Consider the following 18,758-nt stretch of genomic DNA (forward strand, 5'->3'; position numbering starts at 1 on the left):
TCAACACAAAAAACATGGGAGTAGAAATAGATTGATTCACCAATTGGACGAAGTGATCAGTGAAAGAAAAAGCATGAAGCATTTTGAGCAGAAACTGCCAGTTAACCTTGTCATACGCCTTGAGAAAATATACCTTCAACAAAAAACTAGGCTTCTTATTAATCAAAAGAGAATGGATGTTCTCATGGACATCAATAATAGAATCCAAAATTTGGCATCCCAGGACAAAGCCATTTTGATGCTCCGAAATCAAGAGAGGAAGGACCTTTTCTTAGATAGAGGACTAAAATTTTGGAAAAAAGTCCTATATATAGAGTTACAAAGACTGATAGGTTTCAACTCTTGGAAGTAGCTAGCATTAGGCTTCTTAGGGATCAAAACAATGAAAGTGGTATTAAGCTATTTAAGGAGTGACCGAGAGCCAAAAAATTCCTTAGTAGCATTAGCAATGTAAACTCCAACAATGTTCTAGAAAAGGTGAAAAAAGAACACAGGAAACCCATCAGGTCCTAGAACTTTATTCCCCTCAAAAGAAAAAAAATGCCTCCCTAACCACCTCAAGAGAAGGGATTTTTGTAAGATCTTTAATCATTGCTTGTTAAATACTTAGAGGGATCTATTTAAGAATCTCATCTTGCACTTCCATATCCAAAGGCCCTTCATTAACCAAAAGAGAGGAAAATAACCGAACAACTTCCATACTCATCTCCTCGAGCTTGTCAACCCAAGAGTTGTTGGAAGGAATCCTCTTAATTCTATTAGAAGTTGTTTTAGAGTAGTCATATGAAAGAATTTGGTATTTCAATCTCTGAATTTTAGCCATATAGCTCTAGATCTTTGTTTCCATTATTCCTCTTCTTTCGAAATAATGCCATGGAGTTTCATGAAGATCTCTATTTCTTTGTCCATGGTATGGGGATCATAGCCAAATTTTTGGATCTATAGTTAAACATCATCAAACTCTCTTTTCAAAGAATCTTTCATTTGAAAAATATTCCCAAAAGAGGATTTATTCCATTTCTGGACATTAGCTTTAATGTTGGTCAATTTTTTAGCTACTGTAAACATAGTCATACCTTGGATGTTAATGTTCCACCATTCTTCAATTTTGTCAAATAGATCAATATTGAGGGTCAAAATCTTCTCAAACTTGAAGGGGAAATCCTTTCTTGTACTCAAGGAAGAAAAACTCAGAGCAATCAGGAAGCGGTCAAAACCAATCCTAGACAAAGAGGAGAGACAACAAGAAGAGTCCAATAACCACTCTGGAGATATGAGGACTCTCTCTAGTTTGACTTGAATAAGATCTGAGCCACTTCTCCTAATCAACCAAGTAAACATTATTACAATTATAAACCAAGTAAAGGGTAGTTAGTCTATTAATGCCAACAGTATTACAACTATAAAAAATTTCTCTATATATATATTTAACTGACAGACTATATTGTGGGCATTGCTCATCTGTGTTCTGTATTCTCACGCTAGAAGTTTGTTGGGAAATTTGAAATGGTTAAAATATGTTTGAAATTTTTTTTTGACACTCATGTCTATCTCTCTATGCAAGGATCCAATGTGGAGAAGAGAATGCTGAAAATTCACAAAGGCACTTTCAATGTTAAATTGGATGGAGAAGTAGAATGACCAAAAATTTCAAGATTTGGGGAAAAATTTATGCAGTTCAAACTCTTCATGCCTTATTAGATAGAGAGATGATGCAGAAAAAAATTTAAATCAAACACAAAGAACAACCTTTATTTATCTCGTGATTTGTTTCAAACCCTTAGTTTGTATAGGCAATTCTGAAAACCTATTACATGTTTTTTGGGAGGAAACATCATCAAAACATAAACCCAATACATATAAGGATGACACCATGATATGTTTATAGCTTAAACACTTAATGTCATCCTCATGCATAAGAAATAATTAAAAATAGTTTTTTTTATGGAGAGTAAAAGTGGATGAAATTATGAAACATGTACACTTACACCTCAAAAATGATTCTAGTAAAGTCTCTCATTATCAAAAGTTATAGGATTCAACCTATTTCCATATAAGCTAAGTAAGATTATCTTAATAAATAAATATGAAAACATTCTGCCACTTTAAATGATAAAGTAGTAGGATCTTAGTCTATCATTCTAGGATTGTAAGGTTTGAGTGCATATTCTATGTCCTCAAAATTGATGTAATCATTTGTGAATGAATAAATAATTTATTTTCTAGAATATATTTGTATAATTGTTTTTATGATTTAATGTTAATTTCAATATCAACTATGAAGTTACATAGATATATAGTGTTTATTAAGCCCTCTATTTATGACTATACCAAATCGTATTAAATTTTATTTAATTCCTTACATGAGGATAATATTAGGGGGGCCATAATTAAGTAGATTTTGAATCTTTCAAAATAAAATAGAAGAAAAAAAAAAAAATGAGAACATATTTACAAAGTCTTGAAGAAAGGAAAACTTTATATGATAATTTTATTTATGAGCCTGATGAGTTGAGATATAAGTGAGAAGAATATTTTCAAGACCTACAAGTTAGTTGGTGTCTAACAATAGTCTCTACAAAGTTTGAATTGGAATACGTTGTATTAGACATGAACAAAGTAGTATGCAAAGAAAAGGTAAATATATCTTCCAAAATCAAGCCATTGGATAGATGGTATCTAAAGAGGAAAGGAGGTTACACCTTCTATAGCTATATTTACATGAAAGATATATGATATTTTAAAGTTTATTTGTAGGTTATTTGAAAGTGATGAAAATAATATCATGTAGTTTAACATTTTGCATTGTTGAAGAGACAATTTATGTATAGATAATAGTGAAAATGTTGAAATTGACATGATTCTAATGTAGAAAGAAATTTGTAAGTACAATGTTAAATAAGGCCATATGTAAGTATTTATGATTTGGTATCTTATGATGATCAAAGAAATAATTATGAAATGTAGAATTAGAATAATTTTTTTGAAAAATAATCCCATAATATAAATGGATGAAATAGAAAAAATGATAAAATATGGAAAGATAGTATGAATTGGGGGAATGATAAAAATGACAAATGGAAAAATTAATTAAATAAAAAACATTTCATTAATAATAGGTTAAAAAAGATAGTTTAAATTAAAATTATTTAATTAATATGGATAGGTTAATACTACTAGGGATGACATGATGAAAATGCATAAACAATTTTGAGTGTCTATAATAAACAAGGTTTGAAAGAAAAAGTGACTAATTTGATTGGTAGATATCAAACTTTCTATACACGAACTTCTTATTCTCTTCTCGATGTTGATGTTCAAATATTTTTTATCAATAATTTATAGCCACACATTAGAGATTAAAAAATCATGAAATTTGTATCATTCACACACTTATGCAAAACACTTCATGATTATTAACTTCTAGCTAGTAAATATGAAGGCTCTTCATTTGTCAATCAAATTTACAAATCTAAATAGGATAATGAAATTTACCAAGCCCTTAAGAAAAAGACAAGTTTTTTATTAAGGTAAATACTCACTTCTAATAACATTGAATCTCAAGTTGCAGCTACAACACCTCCTATTGTATCTCACTTTTATCCTAGACTGAATAATTGACATTTTACATACGTTTTTGGGTCCTTACATTCCATTATGATTTAATTCTTAAATCAAAACCTAATAAAACTTCCCCTAATCCATCACGTAGAATATTTTAAATCTTTACCTCCATAATTTAACCTAAAGGCCTTTCGTCAATATCACCATACTCTAAGACATGATACTAAGCACTATATGCATCTAAAACATGAATTCTAAGACCTCACTAACTCTAATATCATACAAGTGGATTGTGTGAATGATTAATGGAATAAATCTATAGCACTTCCTCATCAAAACTTGTAAATATTTACCAATCCTTTTTGTTCCCATTCTATAAGTTTTGTTGAGCCTAGTTGCACAAACATGGATTATCAAACTAATCAAGGTGAATGCCTAGTGAATGTGAATAAACCTTGCCTTAAATACAATAAATCTCAAATTAAGCTTGAACCTAGCATCATTTTTATCCAAAGTGATAACTCAATGTATGCACCTTAGGGATCACTATACATTACTACTATAATTAGTTACAAATCCGCACATGGAGTGCTTATTTATTCTATATGTATGATTAATGTGGTTACAAAATTTCCTTTATACATATGAATTATATCAAGAAAAATATTTTAAAAAAGACTCTTTATCAAGGTGCATGATGATTTCACTTGTACCACCATTTGTTTTATCACTCTTAAAGTTAAGGTTAGACCTACAAGCTTATATTTCCCTTTCACCATTATCCCTACCTCAAACCAATTTTATGTGATATTCCTATTTGAAACACAAGTGAAAACTATATTTCATGGTGGGTTCCAGCCATTGGCTAGATGTGGAAAATTTACACTTGACTATTTTTGGCCTTAGAAAACTCAACCCATGTGACATCATGAAGGATCCCTAATCCTTTATTACCAAAATTTTAAAACCAAGATAATAGATGAGTTATCCTTAGTTAGTTCCTCCTAACCCACTCTAACTGGTACTCCTAAAGATCCTCCAGTGTCTATGGATATTGAAGTAATTAGTGAACCACATCTTGGGCTAGGAATCCTTCCTCTCCCTAGAGGGTCTAGTATGTATGTGGCGATTCTAACTCCTATGATTCCTCATATGGCCCTACTTATATCTCTTAATAATTAGAGAGATTCCTATGGTTCCTTCTTATGTTCATAAAGAAGACAATAAAAATAAGTCAACGTTGAGTGATACCCAACCTCATTCTATGAAACATATGGACCTACTTCTATCTCTTAATCATAAGAGATTCCTATGGTTCCTCCTTGTGTTCCTGAAGAAGACAATAAAAATAAATCAACGTTGAGTGATACCCAACCTCATTCTATGAAACATTTGAACCATAACAAAAAAAACATCATAGTGTGAGATAATGCCACATAAGAAATCATGATATTTCTCACCATCTTTCTAGAAGAAGAGAGTCATTCCATAAATAGTTGGATGTTGAGTTGGCCCTGCCTCCTCAACCTTTCTTACCATCACCACTAATGATAATAAATTTGGATAATGATTTACATGAAATGTTTGGAATTGTAGAAAGTGATACTAAGTTAGAAAGAGGAAAGGAAGTTACACCTTCTATAATTAGATATTTCATAGAGGAATACAATATTCTAAAGTTTATTAGTAGGGTGTTAGGAGTGAGGAAAATAATAACAAGTACTTATCGATTTAGTATCCTTAGAGATAATATTTGTGTGTAGTCAATAAGGGAAATATTGGAATGGACATGATTCTAGTGAAATAAGAAATTTGTAAGTACAATTAGGTTATATTAGTATCATTATAATGATCAAAGGAATAATTATAAAATTTGGAATTAGAATAAATTTTCAAAAAAATCCCTATAATATAAATGGGTGACATAGAAAAAAATTATCAAAGGTGTATAGATATGATAACTTATAACTATCACCAAGAAGATGAAAAAAATGAAAAGTAAATATTAACTAGATAAATATTAAAGAGAAAAGAAGTGATGCAAGGAATCGTGAGCCCAATAATGTAATGAAAAAAATTGTAATGTGTTGTAGCACAAAAATAGTTGGATGATATGTGATTATTAAACTATGAGGAACGTAGAAGATGAATATCATTGTAGGCACTTGACAAGAATGTAAAAATAATACATATCAAGGTAATATAAAAATTAATGACATTAGAGATGTAGTAGATTCTTTTTAATATCATTAGAAAAGATCAAGGTAGATTAGTAAATGATAAAATGGTGGATGGTAAATTTAATATTAGTTCAAGTGAAATTGTGGAAGGTGAAGGTAAGTATAATAATTATTGAGATGTAATCAATAGAAGATGATTTCTATGATTATTCTTTTTGTGCTCTAAAACATATTTAATATCCATAAAGAATAGATCCAAGACCTACACAAAAGAAATTGTATTGGTTCAAACCCATAACACAAGATTCATTATAAAACTACAAGAAATTATGGGCCAATTGATAGGAGTGGACGATACATCCACACTTTCTACTATAGAGATGCAAGGAGGGTATTCCAAGAGGTTAATTATAGGAGAAATATAAAAAAATGACAATATAAAAATCCTTTTATTTAAGATGTATCTTATGTATAACAACACCAAAAGGTTGTCAACAAATATTCAATTTACTACCTCCATGATAACTCGACCAAAACAATACTTCACTCATAGGTTATTGCAAGTTATGTGTACAACCAAAAATACAAACAAAAATGTCTTATGCGATATGATTTTAGCTAGAAGTTCAAACATTTTACATATTTGTTAACAAGATCCATTGAATTAATTATAAAATAGACACACTCACAATCAATGGAAACAAATTTATTCATCTTCCAAGACTTCCATATTCAAGGATAGTTCACACATTCATTTAAAATTATATCCTACTTATCTATGAGCACTCAATAATATTTCATTTTCGTCGAAAAAATTCATCATCCATTTCTAAATATTGCATTCCAAAGAAAATTCCTTAAACATTAACTTAACTCTTATTAGTTCCATCCATGACCTTAGTACACTTATTAGTAGTAAATGACCTTAGTGATGTAAAACCTTTTTCTAAGAAAACTAAATAAAAGCTTTATGTATAAAGATCATACCAACTTTGCAAGTTATTTAGTCAAGAAATATAGAAAGTGAACTAGCAGGACTTGTTTTCCAAATAGATGAAGGAAGCTTCACACGTAACATTAAGACCAACTTCCTTGCGAATGACAGTTAACGTGAAGAGTGTGTATATTTATCACATTCAAACATCCACGCCATAATCCTCGTCACTTATATCTTTATCACATTTCTAACTCTATTAATTTAAATGTTTACGACTCAGCATTCTTCTTCTGTCTTCCAACCTGATCAGTACCACGTCAGCCTGTTTAACAATAATTACATAATCAAAATACAGCAATCTTTTTAATTAAGGATAAGTATAACGCTTTGAACCATACAGCATATATTCGTTCGTGCATAAAATTGTATATTTATCCATAGTTTATAAAATAAAATGACGTGTTTACAATCTATCTATACCAAATGATCTCATTCTTGATATGCTTATATCTAACTTAATTTCTGATTTAAATAAAATAGACACCTCAAACGAGAAAAATAAAGAGATTAGTTAAAATATTATTATTTGAGAATTATTGTAATCTGGTCCATATTTTTTCATGTAACTTCTAGAATTCTTATTGTGATAAGATCAATAAAAACCTCAAACTGCAAGAAAATATATTTATTTATATACTTAACATACACTTTTAGGGGAAAAAAAATATAAAAAATAAAAAATTATATAAATAAGAGAAATAACGTAACGTAGGAGATACAAATCCTATATATTTTGTTTGTTTATTTTTAAAGATTGAGTGGAAAGAACTATGACTCTCTTCGTGAGAGTGATACATAAGAAATTTTATATGTTTAGTCTTCGTAGTGATGAATGACGAAGATCAAAAAAAACTTTATTCAGACAGACGTCTGAAATGGTCAGAGAACATAAAAATTATAATAGCAGGCGTAAGGAGGACTGTTTTCAAACAGTGTCTGGTCTTTAATACACTGCTTTTGGTCTATCAATCACTAAATGAAGCTTCCCGCTGTCTCCAATAATTGTTCCGCAATAATTGGTCGCAATGCAAATCTTGAAACTTAATTGATGTGATATTAGACGAATGATCTCCACTGCGAAGCAAATACATTCTTCTAGATGCCGAAATCCAAGCCAAAATCCACGGGGAAGAAATACTAAATCATCACCTTGACATGGTAAACGAAGTATACCAGATAATTTTTTAAGAGAAATTGATATTTGCATCATTTATTAAGTAGTTTTATTGTTATTGTTACTTCTGTCTTCTACTAATGTAATCACTAACATGTCTTTAACTAATGGGTATTGTTTTGGTTCATTTTCGTTTTGAAGTGAAATCAAAATTTGATATAGAGCCCAGCTCTTCTGAATTTCGTTTTTAACAGTATGGTGGATAACACTATGTTTTTTAAAGCGTCCTCTTACATCATGCACGCTGCACTAACTCTTTAGAACTTTGAACACAACTTATTTATTTGCTATCCTGTTATGCTGCCGCTTTATATATATTTCGCACTTTAACAGTTGTGAAATAAGTCTTACAAACTTAATTAATTATTGAATTCGAGGCTACAATATATCGAAATTAGGGTTTAAAGTACCAATATATTTTGGGAAGTTGCTTATCCTCCATTTAACAAGTACAGTGCTCTGCCTTCATTTTGTTTTATATGATTAAAACAACTTTATGGAGAATTAAGATGTTTCACGCTTGGACTGTATTTTAAATAAATGAGCTTTTTATTTTATTTTTTCTGTTGATTGGCTTAGGAAGCAGAAAAGATGATAGGAGGTTCGGCTTGTTGCCAGGACTGTCTTGTGAAGAAGGGGCCATGGAGTACAGAAGAGGACCATAAACTCGCTCAATATATAAATAAGTATGGCCTTGGTAATTGGTCTAATCTTCCAAAGCTCGCAGGTACTTTTTTTATTCTATAACGACCGTGTTCAAGCAGGGAATTTTTTGTTAACAAAAATCAATGTAAATGAATTTTTTGTAACAAATCAGTGGCAGCGATGAGGAGTTAATATTACATAGCAATATTTTATTAACCTCTTTCTGCTGTACTTCTCTTTTAATTGAAGATAAATGATTTCTTGTGTATAGTGTATCAGATTATGTGATGCAATATTGATTCAAAATATGCATCTCACCAAAAAAATTCTTATTTATTGTGAAATATAATTTGAAACATGTTTTAAAATAAGAATAATTCGGATATAATTGAAAAATCTTTCTTAATGAATGGTTATATCTGATCTGATCTAGAAATCCTTTTGATGAATGGTTAGATCTATCTAATCTGAAATATTTGTCTGACTTGAATTCTAAGTATTATACTATGTACTTTTTATTTTATTAATTTTTTCTATTTTTATAATGAATATATGTATTTTAGTTACATGAATTAATAATTCATGTTTCCCAAAGCTAATCTTTCCGCCACTTACGGTAAACTCCTATAACAAGAATTATTAGTTACCACTTTACCAGGGCTAAAGCCTGTTGTGCTTTAGATAGCATTAACAAAATGTGTAAAATCATGTATGTGAAGTCAGATAATATGTTTTTATTTGAGATGAACAAATTGTGTATAATGATTGTGCAGGCTTATTGAGGGGTGGAAAGAGTTGTAGGCTGCGCTGGACAAACTATTTGCGACCTGGCATAAGGCGAGGACCGTTTTCTACTCATGAAGATGAAATAATACTCCACTACCATGACAAGCTTGGAAACAAGTAATTTTTGAGCAAAAAAAATATTTGAACTTCTTAGATTAGCATTCTGGATAAGTGTTTATTGACAGAGATATGTCATGTAGGTGGACAGAAATAGCGAAGCAGTTACCAGGGCGGACAGACAATGACATAAAGAACCGTTGGTATAACCGTTTGAAGAAAGGACTAAGAAGCAAAATGGCGTACAAATGTTTATCATCTCCATTTACATCTTCCTACCTTGCCCGTCTAGAGGTTGAAGCCAGAATAGGCAGAAACTTTTTAAACCTTGCTACTAATGGAAATGTTCACCTGGACAATAATTTACTAAAGTTTGTATTTCAATCCAATGAGATGGTAGCAAGTTCTGTGGCATCAAATTGTGTGGATCAAGCACAACGAAAATTACTACCATATAATTGTCAAAGATTAGACAAACATTTTTTGGGAGGAGATCAATTCATCCCTTCTCCAATAAAATTCAACGCTGAAATGCTTAATGAGGGTGGTAACAATAACTTTCTGCAAACAGAAAATAACTGTGGGGATTCCATTTCGGCTATGGTATCAAGTACATATAATGGAGCTGATGAAATAGAAGAGCGTTTTTCTTCTTTCCCTCTGCTGAACATGAACATCTATGGAGCACCAATTCCACAAGAGTCTCACCTTGATTTTGCACAATTTCCAGAGATTTCCCAGGAAATAGTAGAATCCCCAACAATCACAGATTTGATGAATATAGTGGATGACAAAGAGTATTGGATTTAAATATGCTAGAATTGTGAGATGATAGATCTGGTGGACTTGAAAATGTTTTCAACCGTCGGCACTAGCGTGGTAAATCTCTCGTCTAAATATATTTTTAGAACAAGTTCATATAATTATTTCAAAACATATTAAAAAAATTGTCAAATTTCGATTCTCTATTTAAAAATAAATAAAAAGTATGTTTATTAAAATATTTATCATTGTTATGTTCTAATTATACTATGACTATGAAATATAAACTCAAAATATGTGACATATTACTATGCAAAATGATATCTCCTATAATCATTACAATCAATGCATAGCAAGTGCAACTCCTAAAATTTTAATTATTGTTGTGTAACAGATTTTGATATTATATAAAAAATTATTTTTGATTATCATATTATTAGTATATCTTCTAATTTTTCTCAAAATCAGAAATACTTAAAAGTTTAATTTCATTTGGTACATATAATATATATAGATATCACAATAGGCTTTGATACAATGGCCATCATGGCAGCACAATTTGAAGTTAGATTCTCATTTAAGACTTGAGATAGATATGGCATCGTCAAAAATCAACTAAAGTTACTAAAGTGTAATATTATGACTTGGTGATGCTTAGGGTTCAAATAATTGTGTGAAAATAAACTAAGTGATTCAGTGTATGAAGGGTTCTAATGATTGCATCAATTAAAACTTGAAGATTCAATACATAAATACATATAATAGGTATAATGAGTGGATGTGGTACATTTCTATAATATGTATAAGGGTATTTAGAGATTGTATTTTCCATTAAAATGGATCATATTTTAGTAAGAATATAATTATAAAAAATTATAAAAATATTCTTAAATAATAGTAGTTATCATTGATACTCAGATGGAAAATATTTAAGAAGGCTTACCATAAACCCATGCATCCATGTGTTAGAGGAGATCATTAAAATAGTAAAATGAAACATACTAAGACAAATATAGATCAATAAAAATCATTACAAGTAGTTAAGAAAAATAATAATATTGAGCAAAGGATAGGGATTCCTAATAAGCAAAAATAATATCATATGCTGATTTTAATAAATATTTCACAAGACATTCCATTCTCTAGGCATATAAACAAAGGAGGATCATAATTTGACAAAAGAAAAATAATATGGCTAATATAAGAAGACAACCTTCTATTAGACTCGTTAAATATTTCATTATTTTGAAGGAAGACCAATATAATTCGATCTATCTCACAAATTATTTTCTTCAAACCTAGCTCACAGGTTTTCTCAAATTTCAAACCTATCTCTAATTATTAGTGTCAATCCTTATAATATTAGAAAAGAATAAATCAGCAACCCAATACTATCTTCTCCAACTCCATCTATCCTAATATTACTTAAGTTGCCATGAAAAAAATATCAATATTAATTTTAAGGAAAAGAAAAAGAGCTGGATATTATTTACTAGCTTTCATACGTCTTATTAAAAGATTTGAGGCTAGATGTACAAGGAATTGATCCAATGAGATGACCCAAATCAAGTTGGCTTAAAATTTGAATATCATATTATTCAATGACTTTGTACATACAACCCTTATAAATTAAAGATTCATCTATTGGCTCAAAATGTTTTTCCAAACATACCTTATAAACATTTTATCACCTTGAAAGAGGTATATCTTTTCAACTATATTTTCCAACGAAAAGACATAACAAATTTCCTAGTTCTCCAGATTAATAAAAAAATAAAAATTAAGAGGACATCCAATAAGTAGCCTAAAAATTACATACAAAGTACAATGAAAAAGACATTGGTTCTAGATGGTCAATCATTATCTCTAAATATGATTAAAAGGGAACACGAAGAGAAGATGTGATAATCTAATCTTCATTAACACTAGAAGGAACACATCTAGGAAAGACATGCAATATTTCTAAGTCTTAAGTAAGGAGTTTAGATTAGAAAAGTAACAAATGAAAGAAATTACATATAGGAAAAAACAATTCAATATTTTTTCCACTAGAGGAAGCCATTGTAATCAATAGTTTTTTGGTCTAAGATGTAGTAGCTATGAGAATTTGAATAAAATATATGGGAATCACATCTTCAAGCAATAATTTTCTTTCTATTATCATGGTAACTTGATAGGAGACAATATTTTCCTTAATATTGATGGTTATGTGGATCCACCAATGCTTATGCATTTGCTTTATTTTGTGGTGCAATAAGTTTGATGAGTAAGTTACAATCTTTGTTTCCTTTGTCCATTACTTAAGTAGGGTATATGATAGCTACTCACATGTGTAAATAAATAATTTGGCTTAAAAGATTGTGTTCAAATATTGTAATTACACAAATAGATACACTCACAAACAATTAAATTCATTAAAGGACAGTTAATCCTTCATACAAATTGTTACATTCTTATTTTTTCTATAATGAGCACTCAATTATATTTCATCTCATCAATAAAATTCATCACTAAAGAAAAATTATTAAAGTTGAACTTAACAACTTTTCTATGGGATGTTGGCTCACTCATTTTTTTCATCAATAATATTATAAAGTATGTCTATCTCTTTTTATTTTTCTTCAAAAAAACTCACAATACTATATATAAATTTTAACTACCCTACTATTGGGTTTTGAAATAGCATTAAATGGTCACCTCCCCCTTGATCCTGGTTGGTTGAAATTAAATTTCAATTGGTATTCTAAAGGGTCAAATCGGAGGGGAAGCATCATTAGGAATTTGGAAGGAAAAGTGGTGGTGTCTTATGTATCCTATCTTGGTATCCAAACCTCCAACATGGCTACGATGATGGTGGCATTTCATGGCATTTCCATTGCCAAAAATAAAGGAAAAAATTTAATTATTGAAGGTGATTGTAGGAATGTTATTATGATGTTACAAGCTATAGGTAAACCAAGCTAGTAGGTGGTGGATACCATTTCTAGGTGTCAAGGTGTCATTGCTACATTGGACCATGTGATATATCAACATATGCTCAAAGACAGCAATAGGAAAGTGGACAAGTTAGCCAACCTGGGTCTTTTCTCTAGGGGGATTAAAATTTAGATGGATCTACATGAATTTCCCATAGGTATTCAGGCCATGTTTAATGAGGAAATTAAAATCTATGAGTCCTAAAGATTTGAAAATTATCTTTTTGCTTTGTATCATGTACATGTCGTACATCAATCATTTTATAAAGTCGACTTGTATTTTTAAAGGAAGTGAAAGTGACATTTCTAATACTTCCCTTAAATATACTTTTTCTAATCCTAGTACATCTAATTTATCCTCAACCCCCGACTCTAGTTTTGTTGCATTAAATATAAGAGATGATTTAATTCAAACAAAACCTAATAGTTATGATAAATTCAAAGATAATGAGACTCTCTAGGAGAAAGTGGTTGAGGGTAATCTAACTAACTATGTGGAAGGCATGAAAGGCTTTGATCCCTCATTATCAAAAAAAATTGCCCAGTCCTAGGAGGATGGATAAGTCTAAGTGGGGAAGGTGAAGTTCAAAGTATTAATGGAGACTATTGCAGCCACCACTAGGTTGATTATGGAATGCACGTCCTTCCCAAACAATGCCAAGGGAAACTATAAGTAAGAATTAAAAATATTTTTGGGCCCATATAAGAATGTTTCTTGTCTCCAAAGTAGGTTCAAAAGGCACAACCTACCGAAAATTTGAAAAGAGGTGATGTTTCTCTAGATCAAATTCATAACCCTAGATGTACATTTTAAGTGCTTCCACTCCAAACTATTTCTCATGCTTAATCATTTAAGGTATGGCATCAAGATGAACTTTCCCTTTTGGATTTTCTAATCCATTTTCAAATCTTTTGTGGTGGAAAAATTTAAAGGTATCCTTCCCTTGCACCAAGGTCTTATTTTGCATCTTTATAATTTTTACCTTGCTTTAACCTCAACTAATGGCCCTGCCATTAATCCTTTTGGCCCAACCTTATGTGTTGAGTTACTAGTCAACACAGTTGATACTATAGAAACCCTATAGCCCCAAAATAATCCCAACTAGGTTAACCCTTCTAGAACTACTAGATCAAAAATCCCTCTGCCCCCCTATTGGTGAATACTCTATTAAAAAAATAGTAATTGTTAAACAAGGTTCAGAGGAGACAATTTCTTCTTTCTCCATTTAGTCTAAATGGACTCCTAACAATGAGCTGTGAGAAATATTGCTACCCCAATTGCCTCCCCCCCACTAGCTCAAAGTGAATGAACTCTAAGAGTGGTTCAATAAGCCTTAACATGCCATCCATTGACTTCTGCGATAAATTCAATGTGACAAATATTAAAATAAAAACACTCAAATCCCTCACTGAAGTAGACATTAGAGCCTTGAGTTGGGATATGGATGATAAGGACCAGGTTGCTTGGATGGTAGTACATTAATTTACTAAAATGGTTGAAAAGTGGTAAGCTTTTGAGAAGACAGTGAAGGAGCTTAATGAGAAAATAAACCAAGGTAATGACACAAAGGATTTGGTAGAAGTGGTTGAAGTGCTGCATGATAATTAGGCTTCCATGTAAAGGAAAATGGAGAATATGTTTGCTTAGAACATGAATATGACCAAGAAAAACTCGATTTCTCTCCAAGCCATACAAGATGAAATTGTGAGGAGGAGAGAAAAAAAGAGGTCTGATTTGGATTCATCCACTACCACTAGGTTGGAGGAATTTGAGTCCAAGGTGAAGGCTACCTCGAATTCTTGGGCCATCTCATCTAGGAAAGCTTCTAATAGGAAGCTCTATTTTTTAGAAAATGATAAACAAATCTACCAAGATAGGAAGCTAATGTTTTCCCCCACCAAGTAGGCCATTAGTTTGTGCCTTTTATGGGGGTGTGTCTCATTTTTCTTTGTTGGCTTGTTGGTTTTGCTAGTTTGTTTTCTAGGTTTTATTAGTTGTATTGGATGCCTATTGGTTTTTGTTCCTTTTTGACAGTAGGCATTTTGGTCTTGTTCCTTCACCCCTTACGAGCCCTTGATTTTTGTATCTCATTGGTTTTGTAGTTATGTAAAGGTTTGGGTCTCTCCCAGTTTAATATATTTAGAACATAAACTTCCACTATGAAAATTATGTTGTAAAGAAAATCTATCGTAATTTATAATTATATACTTTTTAAATAATTTCATTTATTAATTAAATTATATAAATTACTTTCACCTTAACTAAGTTATAAACTCATTAAATATTTTTTATTTTCTATTATTCTAAACTTAAATTAATTTTCTTTATTCATATTTTCACTTTAATACAAGGTGTAAATTTCAACAAATTAAGTGCTCAAACTACCATTAAAAAATAAAAGCTAGACAATAGATCTCGTACTAACATTCATTATCATGATATAAATTTGTATACAAGGAAAGCGTGTACTATACCATATACTAAGATATGGTCATGATGCAAATTGTTTGAATTTTATGAGAGAATATAGAAAGTGAAACTAGACTTGCTTTCCAAATAGTGGAAGGAAGCTTCACACACAAATGATTTTTAACATGAAGAGTGAGTTAAGCTACCATCCAACATCCATGCCATAATCCTCATCACTAACGTCACATAAACTTTATCACATTTCAACTTGATTAATTTAAAATCTCTCCACTCTCATTATTCTTCTTCTATCCTCCAACCATATCAGTACTACACCAGCCTATTTAACAATTATAACATAATAGCCTATGGGGTATTTGGAAAGAAAGGCATAACATAATTTTCAGGAATGCCATTAACTCTCCAAAAGTGGTGTGGGTTAAGATAAAACAAAATCTTGTTGAGAATGTGATGGCTATTGGATCTCATTATTGCAATGGTAAGGAAGAGTACGATGTTTTAAGGAGTTGGAATATCCCAGCCTCCATGGACAATAATACTAATCAACTCAACAAAAGGATGTGTTGCTGGTCTTCTCTTTCTAATGATTGTATTAAGGCTAACTTCGATGGGGCTGCTAAAGGGAACCCAGGGCCAACTGGCTGTGGTGGAGTTATCCATAATAGTGTTGGCTTTTGCATGGGGGTGGTGGCCTTCACCTTGGGGAACCAACTAATCACTTGGATGAAGCCGTGGGAACCCTCCAAGCCATCAAATTAGCACATCAACTAGGAGCCAAATATTTATGGCTAGAGAGGGACTCTAAAAATATAATCAATTGCCTCCTCGGTAAGCAACAATCATCATGGACGATTAAAAATATTATTGACATGGCCAGGGAGTTGCTTGAGAGATTCGACCATTATCACATTTCTCATGATTATAGAGAGTCCAACAAGAGTGCTGATTGGGCTGCCAATGCGGCAATACAAAGTGGGTAGATAAATATTTAGTATGGAGAGGGGGAGCTCCCTCAAGTGGCACATGACATTTTAAATTCTGAAAGATATCATGGAAAACAAGGTAGGATTTGATCAATATCATTTCTCGATATGGTAGGGGTGGTTGTGGTATCATGAAATGGTATCGTAATAAATCAAGAAGGAGGTACACCATTAACTGGCATAACATCTCGCACACTTTGTGCACTCTTCTTTCCATTTGGAGCAGAATCTTGAGAAATATCTATTTGCTTTTATATGATTCTTCTTTGCTTCTTAAAAAAAGAAAGTTTGTAGATAAGAGCGATATTTATTGGAATTTACATTCTGTTAATACTGATAAGAAGATGGGGGAAATTGTAAGCGCATAGAGGCTACAAAAATTGATAAATGGTGGGATTGTCCCTAGGTTTGGGTTATGCTGCAAGTAGCAAAAATATCAGATTACATGGAAATAATGCAAGAAAGAAGACCTGAAATCACTAGGATTTTCAAAAACGAGTGGAATAAGGGCATGCTGACCATTGGCAGCAGGAAGGTTATGGTTAATGAAACCATGATTGTAGAGTCTATTGGTTTGTCGATGGATGGAATCAAATTCTATAGGGACTGGAAGTTGTTGGATGCTGTTGTGAAGAAATTCCCTAAGGACAAGGTGGAGAAAGCAAAACTGGTCATGAAAAGCCACACACATACTACTCCCCTAAGGTAATCAAGTTACTCCGGTGATGGATTTTTTTTGCGGTCATGGGATTCATAACTTTAGATGGTAGATATACTAGAGTTTATAGCTACCATTTTGTTATTCTTAATCATTTCAGGTACAAGGAGAACATTTCCCTCTCCTACTGCCTGTTATGTGCCCTAAATGTTAGGATTATGGATGCTATCTCTAATCCCAAGACTAACCCTTCTTTACATGAGGGTCTTATGGTGGTTCTATACAACCATATCAAGAACACCACTACTCAATAGACTATATCTGAGGTATCTAAGTCAGATGAGGATTTGGGTGATTCAGATGATTCAGATGATGTAGGATACCACATAGAGGCAGATGTCAAGGTGTACCCCCATACCACTAGGTCAAGCAAGTGTAAAAGGAAAACCGGTCAAGAGCATTAGGGTAAAGGGTCGATCAGTCAGAAATGGAAGGGGGAGGATGATGACAGCTGGTATGAGGAAGAAGAGGAGAGCAAAGATGACATGGAGACAGACAGTGAGGAGGTTCAAATTATCTCAAGGAAGAAGAAAAAGGGGAAGATGCTGAGAGGTGAAGAGTTGGCAGCTAAGAACCGCTCACCCCTTCCTACTGGCTCCAACGATCAGAGTAAGGGCTTGGCTTGGGAGAATACCCCCAATAAAGAAACTAAGACTACAGAGTGGAAGGAGGTGGGTCTAGAGGTGAACTTGGACCCTATGGGAGAAAAGGCTCAGGATGTCTCCCCTCTAGACTTCGACCTCTATATCGAAAATGGCATGGATTGCTTCAATAAGGTCTTCTTTTGGGTTCAGAAGGAAATAAAAAGAATAAAAGCCAAACAGGTCCAGGAAGCTAGCAAACTTAAAGCTCTAGAAGCTATTGGCACTAGAAAATTTACCTCTCTACCTGACTGCTTAAGTCAGATGACTAAAACTATTAGCAATGTGGAGGAAATTATAAATGCCCAATGTAATAGCTTTCAAACCTTGGAAGATAGAGTTGGGGCAACTGAAAAGAAGATGGAAGGGATTACAAAGACCCTAAAAAAGATTGGGTAGCAGACTTACAATATTTTAAAGGCCACCTCTGATAGTATCAAGGTCCTTATCAGCCAACTCGAACATGTCTGGGGGGAAAGGGCCCTCGGGGACAGTACTAAGGAGAAGGATGGTACCCCTAAAGATAAGGAAGCGCGTCTTAGAAAAAGAACACGTGCAAGTACTAGAAAGAAGCAAAACCAAAGCAAGGACATTGAAGATATCAAGAGGACTGTTGTGACAATGAAGAAATTGGAGCTAGAAGCTGCTGAATTGCTAAAGAACTTCACCTAGGCAGTTTTTTTTTTTTTTTTTTTTTGTTATTTGGTGTTTAGTTTCTTTGTGTTGTGTCTTTCTACTGTTGGCTTCTTTTTTTTTGGCCAACTGTCTTTTCTGTGGCTGTTGTCTTTTGTTTTTTCCGGTGGACTCTAATGGCTATCTTTTGAATATTTTATGTAAAGGGTTTC

General features: G+C 32.1%; 1 protein-coding gene across 1 annotated transcript in view; it reads left to right on the forward strand.

The window, feature by feature from the left end:
• The window catches only part of LOC131068981 (transcription factor MYB63-like), a 32,288-nt gene extending 22,075 nt beyond the window's left edge, over nucleotides 1–10,213 (forward strand). Inside the window, exons 3-5 of the mRNA XM_059208988.1 lie at nucleotides 8,495–8,642; nucleotides 9,334–9,463; nucleotides 9,547–10,213. Coding sequence (XP_059064971.1) covers nucleotides 8,495–8,642; nucleotides 9,334–9,463; nucleotides 9,547–10,213 — 945 coding nt within the window. The remainder of the gene's footprint in view (nucleotides 1–8,494; nucleotides 8,643–9,333; nucleotides 9,464–9,546) is intronic.
• Nucleotides 10,214–18,758: the final 8,545 nt, after the last annotated feature.

This window comes from Cryptomeria japonica, chromosome 7 (assembly GCF_030272615.1).
Source record: "Cryptomeria japonica chromosome 7, Sugi_1.0, whole genome shotgun sequence".
NCBI classification, from domain to species: domain Eukaryota; kingdom Viridiplantae; phylum Streptophyta; class Pinopsida; order Cupressales; family Cupressaceae; genus Cryptomeria; species Cryptomeria japonica.